Source organism: Thermobia domestica, chromosome 2, assembly GCF_964235325.1.
Source record: "Thermobia domestica chromosome 2, izTheDome1.hap1.1, whole genome shotgun sequence".
Lineage (NCBI taxonomy): Eukaryota > Metazoa > Arthropoda > Insecta > Zygentoma > Lepismatidae > Thermobia > Thermobia domestica.
Window position 1 is genome coordinate 321,351,508 of NC_137455.1, and position 19,150 is coordinate 321,370,657.

The 19,150-nt window shown below is 36.0% G+C and overlaps 1 protein-coding gene across 1 annotated transcript in view; it reads left to right on the top strand.

Annotated features, from left to right (window-relative positions):
- The window catches only part of tau (microtubule-associated protein tau), a 219,478-nt gene that overhangs the window by 86,301 nt on the left and 114,027 nt on the right, over window positions 1-19,150 (top strand). The window contains exon 4 of the mRNA XM_081749033.1: window positions 17,432-17,463. Coding sequence (XP_081605159.1) covers window positions 17,432-17,463 — 32 coding nt within the window. The remainder of the gene's footprint in view (window positions 1-17,431; window positions 17,464-19,150) is intronic.

Here is a 19,150-nt window from a genome sequence, read left to right on the forward strand (position 1 = left end):
ATAGCTTGCGTTCCAGTTATAGTACTAATATAAGTTTAAATTTTCTATTTGATTTAGAGTAGCTCAATATGAAACTACGCACTACTTAAAGTAAAACTACTTTCGGTTGTGTGAATCAACGAAATACTTTTACTTGTACAAACTTTTGCTTTATATTGAAAGAAGACGGTTTCTTTCCATCCCAAAGTTCGTTACTTTATAAGGATGAAGTATTCTTGATAGAAATTACATTGAGACGTTTCTTAATTCGTCGGTGGTCCCACGCAAATTGGTAATTGCTCAACAGCTGACAGTTTCCATACTGGAATTAACCGACTTCATTGCATGGATGTCAACAGATAATTTCGACATAGGCACATCGATTTTCATATATATATATATATATATTGGCGGATCCAGGAGATGATCAAAGGAGAGCTAAACCATAGTTTGCCGTTTTATCCAGTGTAAAGCAGGATTGAAGCCCATTTTATCCAATGTATACCTGAGCGTCAAGGGGGGGGGGCTATAGCCCCTTTAGCCCCCTTGGATCCGCCCCCATATATATATATATATATATATATATATATATATATATATATATATATATATATATATATATATATATATAAAATATTAGTATATGCTTCTCCCACGGTTTTTACGTGTAAAATTTTATAAGGGTTTCGTGAAAGCCTTTTGGACTACACCATACATGTGCAAATTAGAACAGGGGGTGGGACAATCTCAGAGGACTTACTGGCATTGAGGGTACGTATTCAATGGAAAATCTCGCTCATCGTACACTATCACAGGGACACAAAATCTGTTATAACGGTCACAAACATATTTACTTACTAAAGGAAAGTAGAAAAATATATTTATTTACCAATTTAATGAGAAACTTGTTGTTCCCATTATGTTTTCCAATGTTCAGTCGTACACTGAATGTTCCAATGTGGAGATTATTTTCAAGGTGGGCGTCAGTTATCCAGGAAAATTTTTTTCAGTTCAGTTTAAGAGATTAAGTTTAGAATTACACTTAATGAGTCAGGCGGGCCGGTTGAAAGGGTTCAATGGGCCAGCTATTACACATGACTGGGCTAGTTTGTGAAACTTTTTAACTGTTGACAGTCTTAATACCGTAATTTTGCCTATGTTCCATAATGCGTAGATAGATTTGTTTTTAAAAAAATCACTCATGTTTCGTAAGCAATCAATTTTATATATATAAAAAAATTAGTATCCTACCTATACCTTAGGTTCCCACTAAGTTTCCAGGGTAACGAAAAACCTGGAAATAAAAGCAAACTTCTCAAAATACCTGTAGAAAATCGATAGACAACAGAAAATAATTTTAAAAACCGATGAAAGCAGAAAATAAAGGAAAGTGTTAAAAGCAGAAAATAGTTTTAAAAATCGCTAAAAAGTTATCAATAAACATTATTCAAGCATATGCCAAGTCTTGAGCTTCTTCGTGGTTAAACGGTTAGCGTTCGCGCCTTTGACGTGAGAGACCCATGTTCGATTCCCGGCGGGAGCTTATGTGGTTTGGATTCCACGTTAATCAGTAGATCGCGTCTCATATAGTCTCGGTGCTGAAAGGAACGTTAAAACTCAAAATCAACTCAACTCGGTGCCAAGTCATACAAATTAAAGCCTAACACAACAGTATATATGTAGTTTTAATGGTATTTAGCAAACTATTATTTTTTTACTCACTTAATACATTGTATTGCAAAGTAGAGCGTATTGTTACCTTCTAGTGCGTGCACAATTTCCTGTTTTTCACATTACTTTTTTTTTACATTTTTTTTAAGAATGTGTTTTAAGAAACTTCTCCCATACTAAATGGAGTTACGACACTTACATATGATGAAACCAAAAATTACTGGATCATATACGTAATTGCTATTTTTAGTAGACGAAAATAGTCATTATCTAGTAGTATGCTTCCAAGAACATGACATTGAATCCATACGAATCACACACATATATATATGCATGTCATACACTTTCTAAACGACAATCGACCCATTGTGGGTTAATAACCTCGCTTATGACGCTCCTCCTATTATAACTTCTCTGGTGTAAGCAAGTTAACATTGATTTATAGTAGACCACAACGTACACACAAGATTGAAGTCTAAAGCATAACCTGTTACGAATTCTTGCTAGTTTCTGACAGTTCATTATAGTAAAATATCAAAGAACATGTACGTACTAGCTGTGTGTCTATTGTTTTTTCAACGAATAACGAGTACGGTATACACATAAAAAAAAAACTGAATAAAGAAACGTTGAATATTTTATTTCATTTCTTTGGTCTGAAAGTTTAGAATTTTCACTAGCATTAAAGTTTAAATTTGTGGTAAGTTGATATCTTAATGTAATAATTCCCAATAGGTGTGTTAGCGCGTTTTCTTTCAAGTCAATTATTTTTGTTTTAAAAAGTTTTTTCTTTTATTTTCTGCTTTTTAGAGTGTTTCTAAAGTCGGTTATTTTCTTTTCGCGCTTCTTAATTTTTCCACTTTCGATGTCTAAGTTACTTCTCGCAGTGGACGACCAATCAGAAAAAAAAATAGATGATTTTTTTTGGGGGGGAGGGGCAAGAGTCAAGCAAAGACCGATATGTAAGCAGACATGATATTGCCTATGACCTAAACATCAATATCCCAACAGTGTTTTTAAACCATTTCGAGAAAGCTGGATATAAAGATATTCGAAACCCCCTTAATTATATGCAACTCCCATTACTTTGTTGATAATCCGTTTGTCGCATGTTTAGGATAAACTTTTTTCGTCAGGTGTTGCAGAAATTATTTGATTTTTTAAAACAAATAATAAGATATCAATTCTTTTTCAAACATTGTGTACGTAAGAACCTTTCTTGGAAAAAACTTGTTTCCTTAGTAAAACTCGCATCAAAATGTGATCAATGGATTTCAATATAATCGCAAACGTATGTACACTCATATCCAAAATTATTGTCGCATGTCTATAAATATGTTGTCTGAATATAATTTGATAACGAATTCGCCCGGTATTTCTTATAATGTTAGTATGTGTATAATCAGCAAAGACATGTATGTGGCAAATTTCATGTCAAAAGAGCAGTAAATAAGAACAATAAAACGAAAATAACATTTTCTTGTCCATTTAGCAACATTTTGTTTTACTCATTCAAATTTTCGTATTTATAGTTCTTTTCCTATGAAATTTACCACAAATATACATTTCCCGATTATATACATAGTATCAGTATTAAAAATACCCTGCAAAATCATTATCAAATTATATTCTTACGGGAAGACACTTATAGATATGTGACAATCATTTTGAACATGAGTGTACATACATACATACATACAACGTCTTGTTTTGTGATCTTTTAAAAAACTCTAGCTCCTTTGCACTTTAAAAATAATTTCACATTTCAATTTATGTTATATCGTGTGCTCCCTAGATGGTCTTTCAACCTCGCAAGGGGTCCCCACTTCCAGTTTCGGGACAACTGGTCGTCTGGAAATGTTCTTTTTTAAATTAGAACACGAGACTGTAATTTATCTTATAAGTACGGATGTGTGAGCACCCATTGAAAAAAAAAAAAAGTAGGCACCTATGCTGTTCTGTATGCTTTGGCTTTCTCTTTCATACCTATATCATCTTTAGCTATAAAGTCTTAATTATTAGCTTTTCCTTCTTCATTTCACTTTTCCCTAAAAATGAATGACAAGAACACCATATATCGTAAGAGATTACCGAACTCATTCAACCTGTATCAAACTTGGCATGGTGGTCAGAGATGGAGTGCGTCAGTGGGTTGTGGGTCAAGTGGATCAAGATTTGTGAGTGAATCAGTGGATCGTGGGTCAAGTGGATCAAGATTTGTGAGTGGACCATGGGTCGTGGGTCAGCAGAACGTGACCCACTCTGAGCCACCATCTATTGTGACCCACTCTGATCCACTCTAACACAACAATCCACCAACCTACTCTGCTCAGTACATTGTAGACAGCATCTTCTGAACACTGGTGAAATAAAAGTTCGGAAACACACTAATAGGTAATAAACACTGCAAAATATAACTATAGTAACAATTTGGAGCTCTAATAAGGATGGGCGAAAATGTTTTGGGATACATCACAATGACATTCATCATCTTGAAATATGCCATCTTGAATTTTACGCATTTGTCTTAAATTAAAATTATAGCATCTGATATGTCATTTATAGCAAAATTTTGTAGAAATTAAATGATACTGTAGTTTTGTTCTAGCGCTAATCATTACGAAGTTGTGGCTTTTTTTTTTTTTGTATTATTGCAGGCATGGGCAGAGCTATGGGAAATCATAAGGGGGCTTTCCCCCCAACTTTCTGACAAAAAATGAATTATTCATTCCGCACTTGTCTAGGTTGTATTCCACAGGTCCGAGACCAACCCAAACGTCTGTCTGCCCTCCCTCTCCCCAGCAGACAATTCGTAACTTTGCCCATGGTTGCATGTGAGTTATTAGCAGAAGATTGTCTTGACGCATGGAGAGCGCATTGAGATCGTGCTGGTCTCTGGAGAATGACCCAGCAAAGTGATTGGAACGATTTTAATCAGCGTTATCCAGAAAAACCTCTCATCAGCAGTGGTATTGTGTTTAAAGTGCTGAAGAAATTCCAAGGTACCGAGTCTATGGAAAATCAACACAAGACTGGTAGACTACGCACGGCAACAGATATGGCAGCGACTGTGGTAACAGTGTTGGCATCATTTAATAGAAGTCCCAAAATAAGCACGTGGAGTGTAGCCCGTGAAAATGGTGTCAGTCGCACTTCAATCATGCGTATCAGTCAGTGAATAAGTGACACCCTTAAAAGCTACAAGTTTATCAACATCTTATAGAAGTTGATACTAATAAAGATAATAGAGAAGTTTATACTAGGGTGGGCACAAACATTGGTTTTTCGGTTTTCGGTTTTTAGAAAAACCGGTTCGGTTTTCTCCAAAACCGGTTATTGGTTTTCTCCAAAACCGGTTCAGTTTTTTCAAAATTTGTTCTATTTCTGACCAGAATGGTGTTTCGTTGTTCTCCGGAAATCGAATCCACTTCCACAGAAATAGTCTTATGTGTTTTCGAAAAGTTTTCACCGAAACCAGTTTCGGTGAAAACCGAACCGGTTTTGGAGAAAACCGAAACCGGTTTCGGTGAAAAACCGAACCCGCTTTGGAGAAACCCGAACCGGTTTTGGAGAAAACCGAAATGTCGGTTTTTCGGGTTTCGGTTTTTATAGAAACCGGTTTTCGGTTTTTATAAAAACCGGTTTTGCCCATCCCTAGTTTATACTTATTGTTTACTAATAAAGAAAACTTTTGTGTGTCGGGCGAGGTTAGCAAACAGAACGTACGATACTGGTCTAATAGTGTTCCGCATTGGTTTGACGCATCCATAGGTATATCTGGGAAGGTGATGATGTGGTATGAGGTGTGAGGAACTAGCACTGTGAGTTACTTTTTCATCGACGAAACTCTTAACGGCTATAGACTATCGGCACATGTTAGAAGACGACATCTTTCCATCACTGCTGTCAGAGGATAGGTCATTCCTTAAGTTTTCTAACACGATGGCGCTCCATTTCATTACGGTATCTGTATCGGTACGGCGTGTATTGGTCGAGGATGTGCTGTGGAATGATCATCTCATTCCCCTGATCTGCCTCCACTGGACTACTACATGTTGGGTAATGTAAAGTCTGTTGTGCATGTGGTGAAAATTAGGTATGTTCAGCACCTCAAGGAACGAATTGTATATTTCAACATTACAACCGGCACTTCGCACAAGATTTTATGGGACTAGGAACTCGGTATGGTTTTGACAATCGACCAGAATAAGGATCACATTGAATACATAATATAACATTGCGTGGTGCTTGCCGTATGACTAACTTCTTTTTCTGGGGACACAACAAAGAAACAGACATAACTTGCTAATGGTTAGAGTCAAAGCAAAAATAACAGTACCATTCAATTTCTAGAAAAAGTTGCTATTAACATGACGTATCACATGCTATGGTAAGACAATTGCGTAAAATTCGAGATGGCGGAAATTATGGTGATGTCTGCTTAGATACTATCCCCCATCCGTATTCATCACATACATTGTTATTTTGGTTATATTTTACAGCGTTTACCACTTATTAGGATGTTTCCATACTTTTGGACCATCCTGTATATCATTGTAAAAATTAGCTTGCACTTGAAAAGTAATGAAAAATACTCTTAAAATATTTTATAATTAAGTATCGAAAACTACGTACATATCAACGTAATTCGTATTGGATATAAATTCTATACATATTTTTTTCATATTATATCTTTATTCTTTAAACCCTGTGATAGATATATTACTTTTTTCTCCTATAGATTATGTTCTTTAAAATTTGTTCTTGTATACAACAATGAAACAAGAAAATGTTGAAATAACCAGAAAACTTTAGTTATTGAACAGAAGCAACCAGACCTTTTGTAAACTTGGCACAAAATGTAGTTTTTTCTTCATGCATAATCCTGAATTTTTTTTCTTCCTTCCACAAACTTGTACTCCTTTTTATTGCTTCAATGTCATCTTTTGTAGTGTCTCCGAAACAAAAACATAAAACGAAATTCTTTACTAAAGCCTGAAGTCATTTTCCCTGCAGTTAGACGTTCCATGTTAAATTGGAAAATTCTTTCCAAAACTTGGTCAGGAAAAGAAAGAATTTGTTATATATATATTTTTTAGTTGCTTTTGAGATATAAATAAGTGGTAGTAGATATAAAATTGGGTCCTTACAAAGAATGTATATTTTGAGTTTTATTTAAACAAGAACAGAGAAACTCCCTGGCGTTTCAGACAGTTGTATTGGTCTACGTTAATAACTGAGAGTCTCGGTCTACGCATAAACAAAACGTAGGCAATGTAAACAATGCTGACTACGTAATACATTCCTATTTATAGATAAGAAGTAGTCTATCTATTATTTCCAAGTTTTCGATATTCCAAGTCTTACATACAAGAGTTTTAATAAAACATACTTTAATAACGAAATTCATATTAGGAGATTTTTCACTTAAAATTGAAATCTATTGGTTGGTATTATCTCTTTACACCAGGGGTAAAACAGCGGGAGAACACCGGAGGACGTCGTCCTCCCACTTCCAAAAAATGTCTACAGCGTCCCCCCAGTTTCTAAAACAATTACAATGGGAAAAGATAGGCAGGGGGACGGTGTGACGTCATGCCGCTACCTATCGACCCCCTACCTTTTCTAGATCCACTTTTACCCCTGCTTTACACTGTTATTATTTTATCATCAATCAAATCAAATATCACTTTAAATAAATAATATGAAGATAACATAACACTTCCCGTAGTTAGACTAATGTTTTTGATTTGTGGTAATCGGTCAGAGATCTTTATTTTTCGTCGTATTGTATCGTATTTGAAGCAGTGTTCGTAGGTTTTTTTAAGAAAATTTCCCTCGACTGACACAAAATTTTCGTATTTCTTATCAAATTTTCCCTAGTTTGTTGAGTGTTTAATTTCTATGACAGAAGTTATGTGATAAGATTAATTTAGCTATATTGAAGGAAGTGTCAACTGCATTTGTTTAATTCAATTGCTTTTCTTTTTTGCTTCTATTTTCTTTTCACTTTTTCCTTCACTTTTTTAAACGAAAAAATGCAAACAAATGCACTCAGACAACAATGGGTACAAATTATACTACTTTGAACACACACACACTAGGGGCGTCATTTAGGGGGACAGGAGGGGGAAATTCCCCCCCCCCCCAAGAGTTTGAGAACACATATACTTTAATTAATTGTATACTAATATACTAGTACAAAACATGAAAGTCTTATGTCGGTGGTGTTCTTGCCACTCCCACCCCAAGCGAAGTCTGAAATGATGCCCCTGACACACACACAAACTATTGCCATTGTATTTAATTCATTTCTGAAGAACAAACAAAAATTTAAGCATTTATATTGATCAACAGTCAGGGCGATAATTTCCCTGAATTTTCACGCTTTATCGAAAAAAAACCCTTTTTCCCTTTCTGTTAAATTTACCTTTGAAATTTGCCTAGATTAAAGAAATTTCCCTGAAACTACGAACGCTGATTTGTAGATGTTAGGCTATTTTTCTCTTGCAATTATTTAATTATTTGAAACATGTATTAATCTGTAGCAATCTGTAAAGTGATTTTTGATACCGCAGTACTTTTGTTCATAATAATTCATTTTAGCCATACGCTTTTTCAGCTCCGCTGCTATGTGAGACGACACGTATACTGCTTAAAGCAAATGAATTGAAATGAAATGAAGTCGTTCAGTTTAACGTCCCAGGATTATGCCCTTTAGGCTAAGGGAGACTAATTGTTAAGGCAAGTGAATGATGATGGAAAAATTTGTGAAATGAAAAGTGAGAGGAATCGGGAGTACCCCGAGAAAACCCACAGACACGATATTGTCCACTATAAATTTGTCCGGGGATCGAACCAAGGACACCACACACCAGAGGTAAGCCCTTTACTACTGATCCACCGTACTCCTGCTTAAAGAAATTGAGCGGCTCGAGTGAACATAATGCTAAGCGTTATTTTCAGTGAAATTGAGTTTTCATCTCAATTTCAGTGAAATAGATTGGGATTAAAAACAAGTGTGTATCCAGAAATTTTTGTTAGGAAGGGTCCAATATTAGAAGACACTACGTACATGTAGTATTGAACCGGTGTTACACTGCACCTGAGGTGACGGTAAGTAATTGTTAATTGCTGTTTTTATATTCTTAAAAAAAAACATAGATTTGGATTGTTTCAAAAGAAAAGAAAGTGTTCAGACGAATTGTAAGATCAAATTTTTATCCTGCATCAGTCATTCCTTTTCTGTTGAACAAGTTTAGTTTTAGGAAAGTGTACAAATTTATGTCGAGTTAAAAAGTTATTATCGGGGCGGGGTTCCGGACCCGGTGGCCCCCGATGGGGGCGCTACTGGGTCGAACCACATAAGCCTAGGTAGTTTAATTTCGGATACGTATCTGGAGATGGGAGGGAACCTTGTTTGGTAGGTGTCATTGCATTGAATTGTATGGGAATCGTCAACCTTCTTTTCAGTTTATTCGAAACTTTAAAAAAATGTTACATACTACTATGTGTGCCCGAGCCACTCAATTATTCTCAACCTATAGATCGAAAGCCACAGGTGGGTTACGATATTGCTGTAAACTATTACAGTTAGCTTATTATTTTATTATTATTGTGGATGTCACTGGGTAAGCGGAAATGTCGAAGTCTCATTCGATCCATTTCTTTGGTCAAGAAAAGGCATACAGGTTAAATGACATACAGGTTAAATGTGTGCATTTGTTGGATATATCCAACCCTCGGAAACTATATTAGAAACCTCTGCCGGAAGTGGGTGACTGAAACTGCCTAATTCCAGTACCAGTTAATTTCTTTCATCAAGACGAATTGATTGATATATATATGTTGCATGTGTGTAATTTTTGGAAATACCCCGCTCCAGAAAATCAAATTACGTGCCGTATACCGCAAGGAGTGTCCGGAACTTTACAGTTACGGAACCGAACATTTTGTTTTGTCAAGACGAGTTGATTGATATATAAGTTGCATGTGTGTAATTGCTGGAAATACCACACTTCCGGAAAATAAATTAAATGCTATGTATCGGAAGTGTTCAATTCCGGTACGAATCGCTTTCTTTCTTCTAGGTGAGTTGATCGATATATGTAGTAGTTTGCATGTGTGTAATCGCAAGAAATGCCCCTCCTCAAGAAAATAAGTTATTTCTCATATGAATAATATGAATTTTCGAATGACACATAAAATGGCTCATAGCAATCTTTATAATTTGTTTGAGTAAAATACAATGATGGTTTGAATCTAAGTGTAAGTACAGAAAAAGATTTAATACATTTTTTTTTTTTTTCAAATTTGCAAGTTAATTACAACTGGGCACAAGGTACTCGGATTATGCGGGGGCGGGGGAAAGAGAGGAAGTCCAACGTTCGTTTGAGTATAAAAATGTTTGGTTAGCTTCTCTTATAACGAAGGAATTTTATATACTTTTTTGCGGGGGGAAGAGGGGTCGCATGAAGTTTAACATACTTCGAGGTGTGTCTATGAGAAACACTTGTTTCTCAAAACAACTATTCAAGTTTTATCCGAGGGAAATATAATGCGTTTCTTTCCAGTTGTAGGGTGGACGATGGCTCAGTGGTAGAGCGGTTACCTCTGGTACATGGGATCCCTAGTTCGATCTCCGACCAAGTAAGGTTAATAGTGGACAACATCGTACCCGTGAATTTTCTCGGCGTACTCCCGTTTCCTTCCACATTCTCATTCCACCAATTATTCTATCATCTTTTACTTGCCTTAATCATCCAACTCCCTTAGCATAACAGGCATGATCGTGGGATGTTAAACTGTAATATTTATTTTTATTTGCACTCGAGGCAGGCCCGTATCCACGGGGGGCAAGGGTTTGCCGACCCCCCTAAACTTCGGCTACCCCCATAAAATTTCACGGTAGGCTTGCAAATGAACTATAATGTGGTGATGAAGTATAATATGATTGGGTCGGGCCCCCCTAACTTCTATCGGGCCCCCCCTAAATTTTTGGGCTGGCTACGGGCCTGACTCGAGGGCGAGATAGTGTCGCATTATCGGCCCGTGCTGCAAAAGTTGGCTGGAGGAACAACCTGGTTCCGATTGCAAGTTAACGTCAGAGCTGAAATGCATAAAATGTCTTTCTTAACTAAAATTTTAAAAAAATAATGTATTAACACACATTGATAGTCTTTAACTATCGTTTTTATTGGCAGTTACTTTTACACTGTACAATGCTTGCACTGAAACTTTATTTGGAATTAAAATACACGTTGCAGTTGCATTCGAGAAAGAGCGACAAAACTTGAATCATTAAAAAACGTATTGCATTCACATTGATACTACGTACTTCAATCAGGAACTGTGAATATATCTTTTATTGCATTCCCACGCATTACGCGGAGAGTTTACCGAAAATAATAAGATTTTTTGAGAAGAAAACACGAATTTTGATTTTCTATAAAACTATTTATTTGTTGTAGTTCTAGTTCCAAAGTGGAATATTATCTCAAAGTGTTATTAGATCAAGGAAATCAGAAATGCTAAATGCTAATTAATTTGTTGTACCAGCTATGTCCTTACGGAACCAAATTGGGCTTGTGGCTAATTACCGTATCAGTTGCCAATGTTTTTGCACCGCACTACACCTCAAGCTGAAAGAAAAGCAGTATATTTCTCCACATGGAAGCACGAGCGTAGGAAGCATTAGTCACTTGGATAGGAAATAACAGTTATTATGTGATAATACGTATTCTAAAATGTATTAGAACCTGATTTATAATACTTGAAAGTGTCATAATACTAGGGTATAATAATAATAATAATAATAATAATAATAATAATAATAATAATAATAATAATAATAATAATAATAATAATAATAATAACTCACAGAATTAAATGCAATTCAACCATTATTCAAAGTATGTGTTCTCTATTCAGTATTTTTATTTAGTTGCTTTGTAAAGGTAAGTTGGCTATATTCGGTGTCTTTGAAGTGGACTTCAGATTCTTATTTCGGTAGATAAATTGGTAATTTACCTTTCCCTAAACTTCCTTGCTCTCAATCTCCTACATTTTGGCAATATATTTTAATAATTTTGATTGATGTTTTTTTTTATCTTTAATTGTTATTTCAAATTTTAATACTATTTTTGGGATTTCGTGAGAATGTTTTTCCATTTTATTCCTATGTTATTGCTGTAAAAAATATATTTATAGTTTGCACTCTGTATATCTTGTAGATTATACTAAGCAGCAGGGGCATACGTAAGAGAGGTCCTGGAGATCCGAACACTCGAAATCCCTTTTCTGTAACTTATTCTAATTTTAAGTGTGATTTTACAAATTTTAATGTAATTTATCCTAATATTGAATTTGGATTCCCCGAAAACTTTGGGTAGCCGCCCCTTCGAAATAAGTTTCTGCGTACGTCCCTGCTAAGCATCACTTGTAGACGACCTCAAATTATTATCTACGGCACATCACTGGTTACAACCTACGGAGGGTTTGGCTTGATTTGAATTTAGCGTTCCTTTCAGCAGCAAGGCCGTATGAGACATGGGCCTACATTTTCGAGAAGTAGCATTCAACCTATTATCAAGATCAAACGAAGATTTTTTCGTTTACCTTGGCTCACGCCAAGTGAGCTTTGTGGTGTACAAACACCGTGTGTATGAGTTTTCTCGGTGTTCTCCCGTTTTCTCCCACTTTCTTAATTCCACTATTTCATTCATTTCTCATTATCACCGTCTCCTTTAGCCCAACCGTTATAGCTGTGGGACGTAATACTGAACGATTGCATTTCATTTTCCGTTTACGTTGTGGATCCCAACTTGATTTAGGGATTTAGTAGGAAAATTGCTATCTACGCGTATGTCCTCATTTTTATGATGATGGACCAAAAGAAACATTTTGAGTATACTTACACATACGTACATGCAACAAATAAGTTTGGTTTTGATCCCACATTTGAATTACATTGCTTGTGCGGTTATTCCATTCGTGAATATTAGAAATCTTCAATGGCATGTGCTCATTTTCTAGTCATTGTTCCACAAAAGCAAAAACACCAACTCATTTCATGATTCACTGATTCCATTGACATTACTTCCAATCCAACCATCAACAATTGAATCCACAGGTAAGAATGCTGAAAGTAAACACGTCGAATTACAAGTCAAGTTCAGTTATCTTCTTTGTATGCTTTGCTTTTCCAACGATTGATTAAAGTGGTAGCTACAACCAGATATTTGCAAATTTAGAAACACCAATGTCAGAACACTGATAATACTGGCTAACAAAAAAAAAAAAAAAAAAAAAAAAAATCTCTGTCTCAAGAAGTGCAATAGGTGAATGTAATAGGTGATTTCAGATCTGGTTTTAATTTTTTCCTGTCACCCACAGTTTTGATGAGACAAGGGAAAGAAATGTGTACTGTGATCCACGTGACTTATGAATGCAAGAAGGTGCTTGTGCAGTGTAAACATATTGATACCGTACCTCTAAAATGTTTGGATGTATGATTTTCGCCTGCATTTGGCATCAGGAGTATCCCTCTGCAAAGTCCAGTTATAATCAGTTAACATGGAGGGCGCCACTTTCCCCGGTAACATTTCTCCATTTACACAATAGCCTGATGAAACCTCTCACCATGCTCGTCATTTATAGCTCCAAGGTTTGGGGGAAAGAAGTCTATGTGGGAGTTCAAGAAGTGAATTTTAAGACTCATGTTGCACCCCTAATGTCTGATAGGCAGTTGCAAGATCGGACACAACGTCGTGGAAATTGTCGGACCTATGATTCTTCAAAAAATCTTGGTATATTGTTCTAAATGCCAGGCATGCGTTTTTCTCGAGCTCATTAAGTTCGTCAATGAACCACACACCATGGAACAGTTCCCTGATCTGAGGGCCTACAAAAATACCTCTTTTATTTTAGCATCACTCATTCTGGAAAATTTAGTTCTCACATATTTAAACCCCTGCCAGATTTGTCCATGCTTTTGACGAAGTTCTTGATCAGACCGAGTTTTATGTCTAGACGAGGGTAGAAAGATTTTTTTTTTTTTTTTTTTTTTTTTTGCGGATCAACTAAAGGAAGATACATGACGTTCTTTTCCCCTGGAGTCAGTTTAGTTCCTTTCGGCCGTCTTAACATAGTGATACCGCCTGTTCCGACTGTCCCATTCGCAAAGTAAAATATTACAATGCAATTTGGCATACAAATTACCTCTAACTATAGTATTTTTCAAGATACGTCATATTTTGGTACCTGTAGCCAGGGTAGCTCCATAGATGCAAACTTTACCAATAGGGATTTTTTGAAGTGGATTTTCCACATTATCCTTAATTTTCCTATTTGGGCACATCATGCACATATGCACATGATGCCCTTGGAAAGCTTGTTTCAGTTTGAAGAGAATGACGTACGAACTATGATACTCGGATGGATAGTCCTGCAGCAGTAGCTACTTTCTTATAAACCTGCAGCTGGTTTACAGGGTCAGTTGTATAGTATATACATATACTGACTGACAAACTGACAACTGACAAACATATGCATTGTTTCCTCTCTTAATCCTCTATTCAAATATTAAATGGCAGATATCAATCACTTCCGGTTTTAACATTAATCGCGATAGATGGCAAGGAGCATTTATCTGTAACTAATTAAACGTCCCAAAAATATATTCCATCTCCATTTTAATGTCTCTCCTAAAATCTGCAGAAATCAACTACTTACATCCGGTTTAACGTTGATTGTTATACGTACTGTAGAGTGGGGACGGTAAGAGAGAACAATTAGCGGTTTTCTGCTATACGTTAAGGGATGTGAGAATATATCCTATCGCCACTTTAATCTTTGTATAAAGACCAGAAGAGGCAAAAATGAACCACATCCGGTTTTAACGTTAATCTCATAAAATAAGAAACCGTAATAGCTGGCGAGAAGTTTTAGATAATAAATTAAGCGTTGCCCGAATATATTTCATTTCCACTCTAATATTTCTACTAAAAGCTCAAGTACCAAATATCAACGGTTTTAACCTTGATCGTTTTAACGTTTATCGAAAACTGCAACAGATAGAGAGAACCGGTTTACTGCAATCGATTAAGTGTCTCAAGAATATACAGGCCATATCTATTTTAAAACTATACTGAAACCGGAAGTAGCATAAATATACTATAACTTCCGATTTTAATAATAATTGAGAAAATATACCACTATAAAAAATAAATTCCTTCACGTGATGTACACGTCACACTGCTACTTGTTTATTCATGATACAGCTACATGACACTTTTTGAGGACGGAGATTTGTAAATCATCTTGCGACTAAGATTATAAATATTTGTGCCAGTTGGCCTAATACAGGGACGTAGGCAGGAATTTATTTCGGGAGGAGTCTAAAGCGTTTCGGGGGGTTCAAAATACAATTTGAGGCTAAATTATATGAACATTTCTAAAATTGCCCCTAAAAGTAGACTACATTTACAAAAAAAGTCGGGATTTCGGGGGGGGCGGACTCCCAGGACCCACCCCCTGCGTACTCCCCCGGCCGAACATATAAGTTTGAGGTTCAAATAAAATTTACGGAAATATTTTATGATGGTCTATATTTTCGGGATTTTCAGTTTTGGTAAAAATTAGAAACGCAAGATATTTCGGGCTTTTAGATTAAGAAAAACACTTCAATTTTGCTTTCTCTTACCGACTGTGTGATAATGAATATTCTTAAACAATACAAACTTGTAACATACAACAATTATGAATATTATATTGTATTTCTGAATAGACAATTTAGCTAGTGTAAGAAACGAAATAAAACAAAGTAAAAGCAAGATAAGTTTTTCTTCCTTCTTAAAAATAGTTTTTATCCATCTTTTTTACTTCCTACATGAAAACAATGGGTTTTGTCGTCTTTATAGGCTGCCATTTTTAAAAATGATTACAAGTTTACCATTGGCTTTAAGAGCATGATTTTCTTTCTAAATATTTCATTGCTACCAATTCTATGTTACTAGATGTAAAATATGGTTCGTCATTGATTGTGCTATCTGATGCCGTAATGCGTTCATCATTTTTTTCAATTCTATATTATTATTAGTCTTATGAACATGAGAAGCTTACTTCTCTTCACATTGCTATGTCACGTCCTATTTCAACTCTTTAAATTTACCACGTTGATAACGATAATTAATTTTGTCATCTTTGTATGCTATCATATTGTCTTCTATCGCTTTTGAAATTGAATTCAAAATTAGTGACCGTAGAACACTTTTAAAACATGTATTTTGTTACTTATTCTACAATTTTATTACTGATTAAAGGTGAAAAATGACTTCAGATTCGTGTTTCTGTTGAAAATTTAGCATAAAATCATGTGTCGCATGCCCCCTTTCCCATTTCAAATATTGGGCCTGTATTCAAAATGGCGGATTTCAAGATGGTCCGTTTGATGCCAAAGAGCACTAGCACTGTCTGATACGCCCCCATCCCAATTACCCACATCCAAAGTTTTGTTATCTTTCTTCAAGCCGTTTAAAAAATACAAGGTTGGTGCTGGACTTTTGACTGACCGTGTGCAATAACTTTCTACAAATAAAATCTTGTAGCAGCAGGAAGCTGTATACTTGAATTTCTTACGAAACAACATATGTATATTTCTCAATTAGTTTAGCATTGAGCATTGAGCATTGAGCATTTATATTATTGAGTATTATGTGTATCAGTGTATGTGCTTTATCTAACTGAGTAGTCTATGTACTATCTGATGGGTAGTAAGGGTTTTGAGTTTAATAAAACAATGGGAAACTAGATTTTCATAAAGATAATATCTTACAAACTACGAAGCTTAACTAAAAGCTTAAAAATATGTACTTTGTGCAGTGGCGGATTTAGAAGGTAAAAACTGAGGGAGCAACCAGAACCCAGTCTACGATAGGTATAACATCCGTTTACTATAAACTTTCAAAAATATATATAAATAATAGCTTAAATTATTTTTCAAAAAAATGAGTTCACTAAAAAGACAAAGGCCCCCCGGCCCCGTGCTAGATCCGCCACTGGCTTAGCCGACTGCTTGTGCTAAATGCATGCATATTTGTAGATGCATGTATCAATGTGGCATGTGTTAGAATTTGTACGAAATGTAAATATCGTTTATTCTTTTCTATGAATTACAAATGAACGAATATAGTGTACTATACCACCTTCAAATTCTGTGATAAAACTATATGTTGTGTATCACCATGTTAATCAAATTGTTTTCTTATATGTGTACACAATGAGAATTGTTTAATCCCGTCACTAATTTTCCAGCCCTCTGCTTGAACTCATATGTACAGTATATGTTATGTTGATAATCGCAGTGCCGTACCACAAACCCCTTACTTTTAGAATTCATGTTATTTTTGTATGCTGTTACGGTCATGTAAAGTTTAAGAAACGAACAGAGGGAATTAGAATAACACATACAAAGTAACTGAACTATTTACAATTTTAGAAATTTTTGTATAAGAAAAATATACGTACATGAAATTCAAATGCTGGCGGCTTATGCCATAATTCTTTCACCGTGTAAGTTGTCTTTGGTTTTGACCACATACGTTGCTGATTGAAAAATCGAACTGCTATAACCTACAATAGCAACGATAAGAAACTTTTGTGTATGTATTTGTGTAGAGAGATAATAATTAGTAAACATTCTGATACATGTAGTAATATAATTAAATGTAAGTCTTTCATTTATAAAAAATATTACTAAATGTCTTTTTTCTTTCTTTTACAGATGGCCGTGAAGGAGACGAATCAGGACGACAGGTAAGTGTTTATAGTTTTGAAAACTATTTTAAGAATAACTTATATAAAGTGAATTTTTCTTGTCAGTAGTTAGCTGCATCAAAAGAACTACAGAAGGTTAATCCAGCTCTACAGAACCAATTTTCGAAGTGCACGTACTCTGTGGAAAGCCGTGCTGCCACATCGATTCTATTCTATCGGACCACCATCAACATTATGAATCATCGCCCGACATCGCAATTTTCACTGCAACAAACTACATTGGAGCACAAGCACCCATCCTATTAGTTTCTGCAAGTTGTCTGTACGGAGTGAGTGGGTGCGATGTAGTAGGCGTTGTTTTAATCATTGGGCTAGCGTTAGAGCTTTAAACAAGAATTTCATGAAAAGGAATAGTATGGACTCCGTTTCCTGCTTTATGTCATGATGGAGGGATGATTTGCCGGTACGACTGAAGGTTCACCACTTTGTCCATGTGAATCTATACCTTGTTCTTTTCAGCGTCATATAAATGACGAATAAATTGGTGTAATGATAAATTCCTGGAAGTAGTCAGCACCCACGGTCATGTTTTTGTCCACCGTACTTAAGTCCAACTTCCCCTCGTAATTGTATCTGGAGACAGCCATTATTACCTGAGGAAAACTTTCTCTGTGCTGGCAGTAAAACTCGGTACGTCCCTTGCGAAAGGTGTTACAGTATGTAATTTACCCAAATCTTACAATTATGCATGAGATAAAGGTAGGCGCCTTCCTGTGTGACTACCATATTTTGTTTTTGACAGTAGTAAGTGACTTTCGTACAGTTTGTCTTACGTTCAGAAATGTAGTGCGGGACAAGGAAGTCAAACCGGCCCTTACGTACGCCCCGCGGGCCAAGATGGCAACGAATGACGTGGCTGACAACGGATTGCCTGAAGATTTGATTTCTAGATTATCTAGAGTCTGTCTATTCCACCTGTGCCCTCAGAAAATATGTGAACAATACTTCTGCCCCATCCCACCACCCTCTGGCGGATTAAACCCTCCCTTTGCTTGGGGAAAAGAAGTGAATGACTGTGGTGCCAATTTGTCATTTAGTTGTTTGGTCTTGATGAGTGAAGATCGTAGGGTACTTAAAGTGGCTAATAAGACAGAGCACAGCGAGGTCCGTGAAATAATTCGGCAACGCTTCCGCATCCAACAATTGAATGATTTCGGCCGCAGCAATTTATCCCTCCTCTTTGGAGGGAGATACGGGAAATCACGTATCGACAGCAGCACCAGAAGGGGCACAGTTGAAATAGAAAGGCTCTAACATTGGGTTTTCTTCTAGGTTGCCAGTCGTCGAATTCCTCGAAGTATCTCAGGCGACACTGTTACTCATAGACTCGAACGAATTTTGTTTTCAAATGTTTCCGCATGGACCCCCTCTTTGTTTTAACCTGGACATTATAGCTTTAGCTGTGGTGTCTTCAATAGTTAAACCATTTTCCAGATGATGATCTATATTGTAAAACTTTGTCTCGTATAAGATTTGTGGGTAGAGCATTTAATAAAAAGAGCGCCCGGAATCGATCCCCCACTACCAATTTTATTATAAAAGCTTCCACTATAAAAGTATTTCCACAAAATATTGTACAAATTAATCTCTCTAATATCAACGGTTAGTTATAGGTGGTCTTTGAACGTAAGGTCGCAGACAGGATCTCCAACAGAGCCCTGAAGCA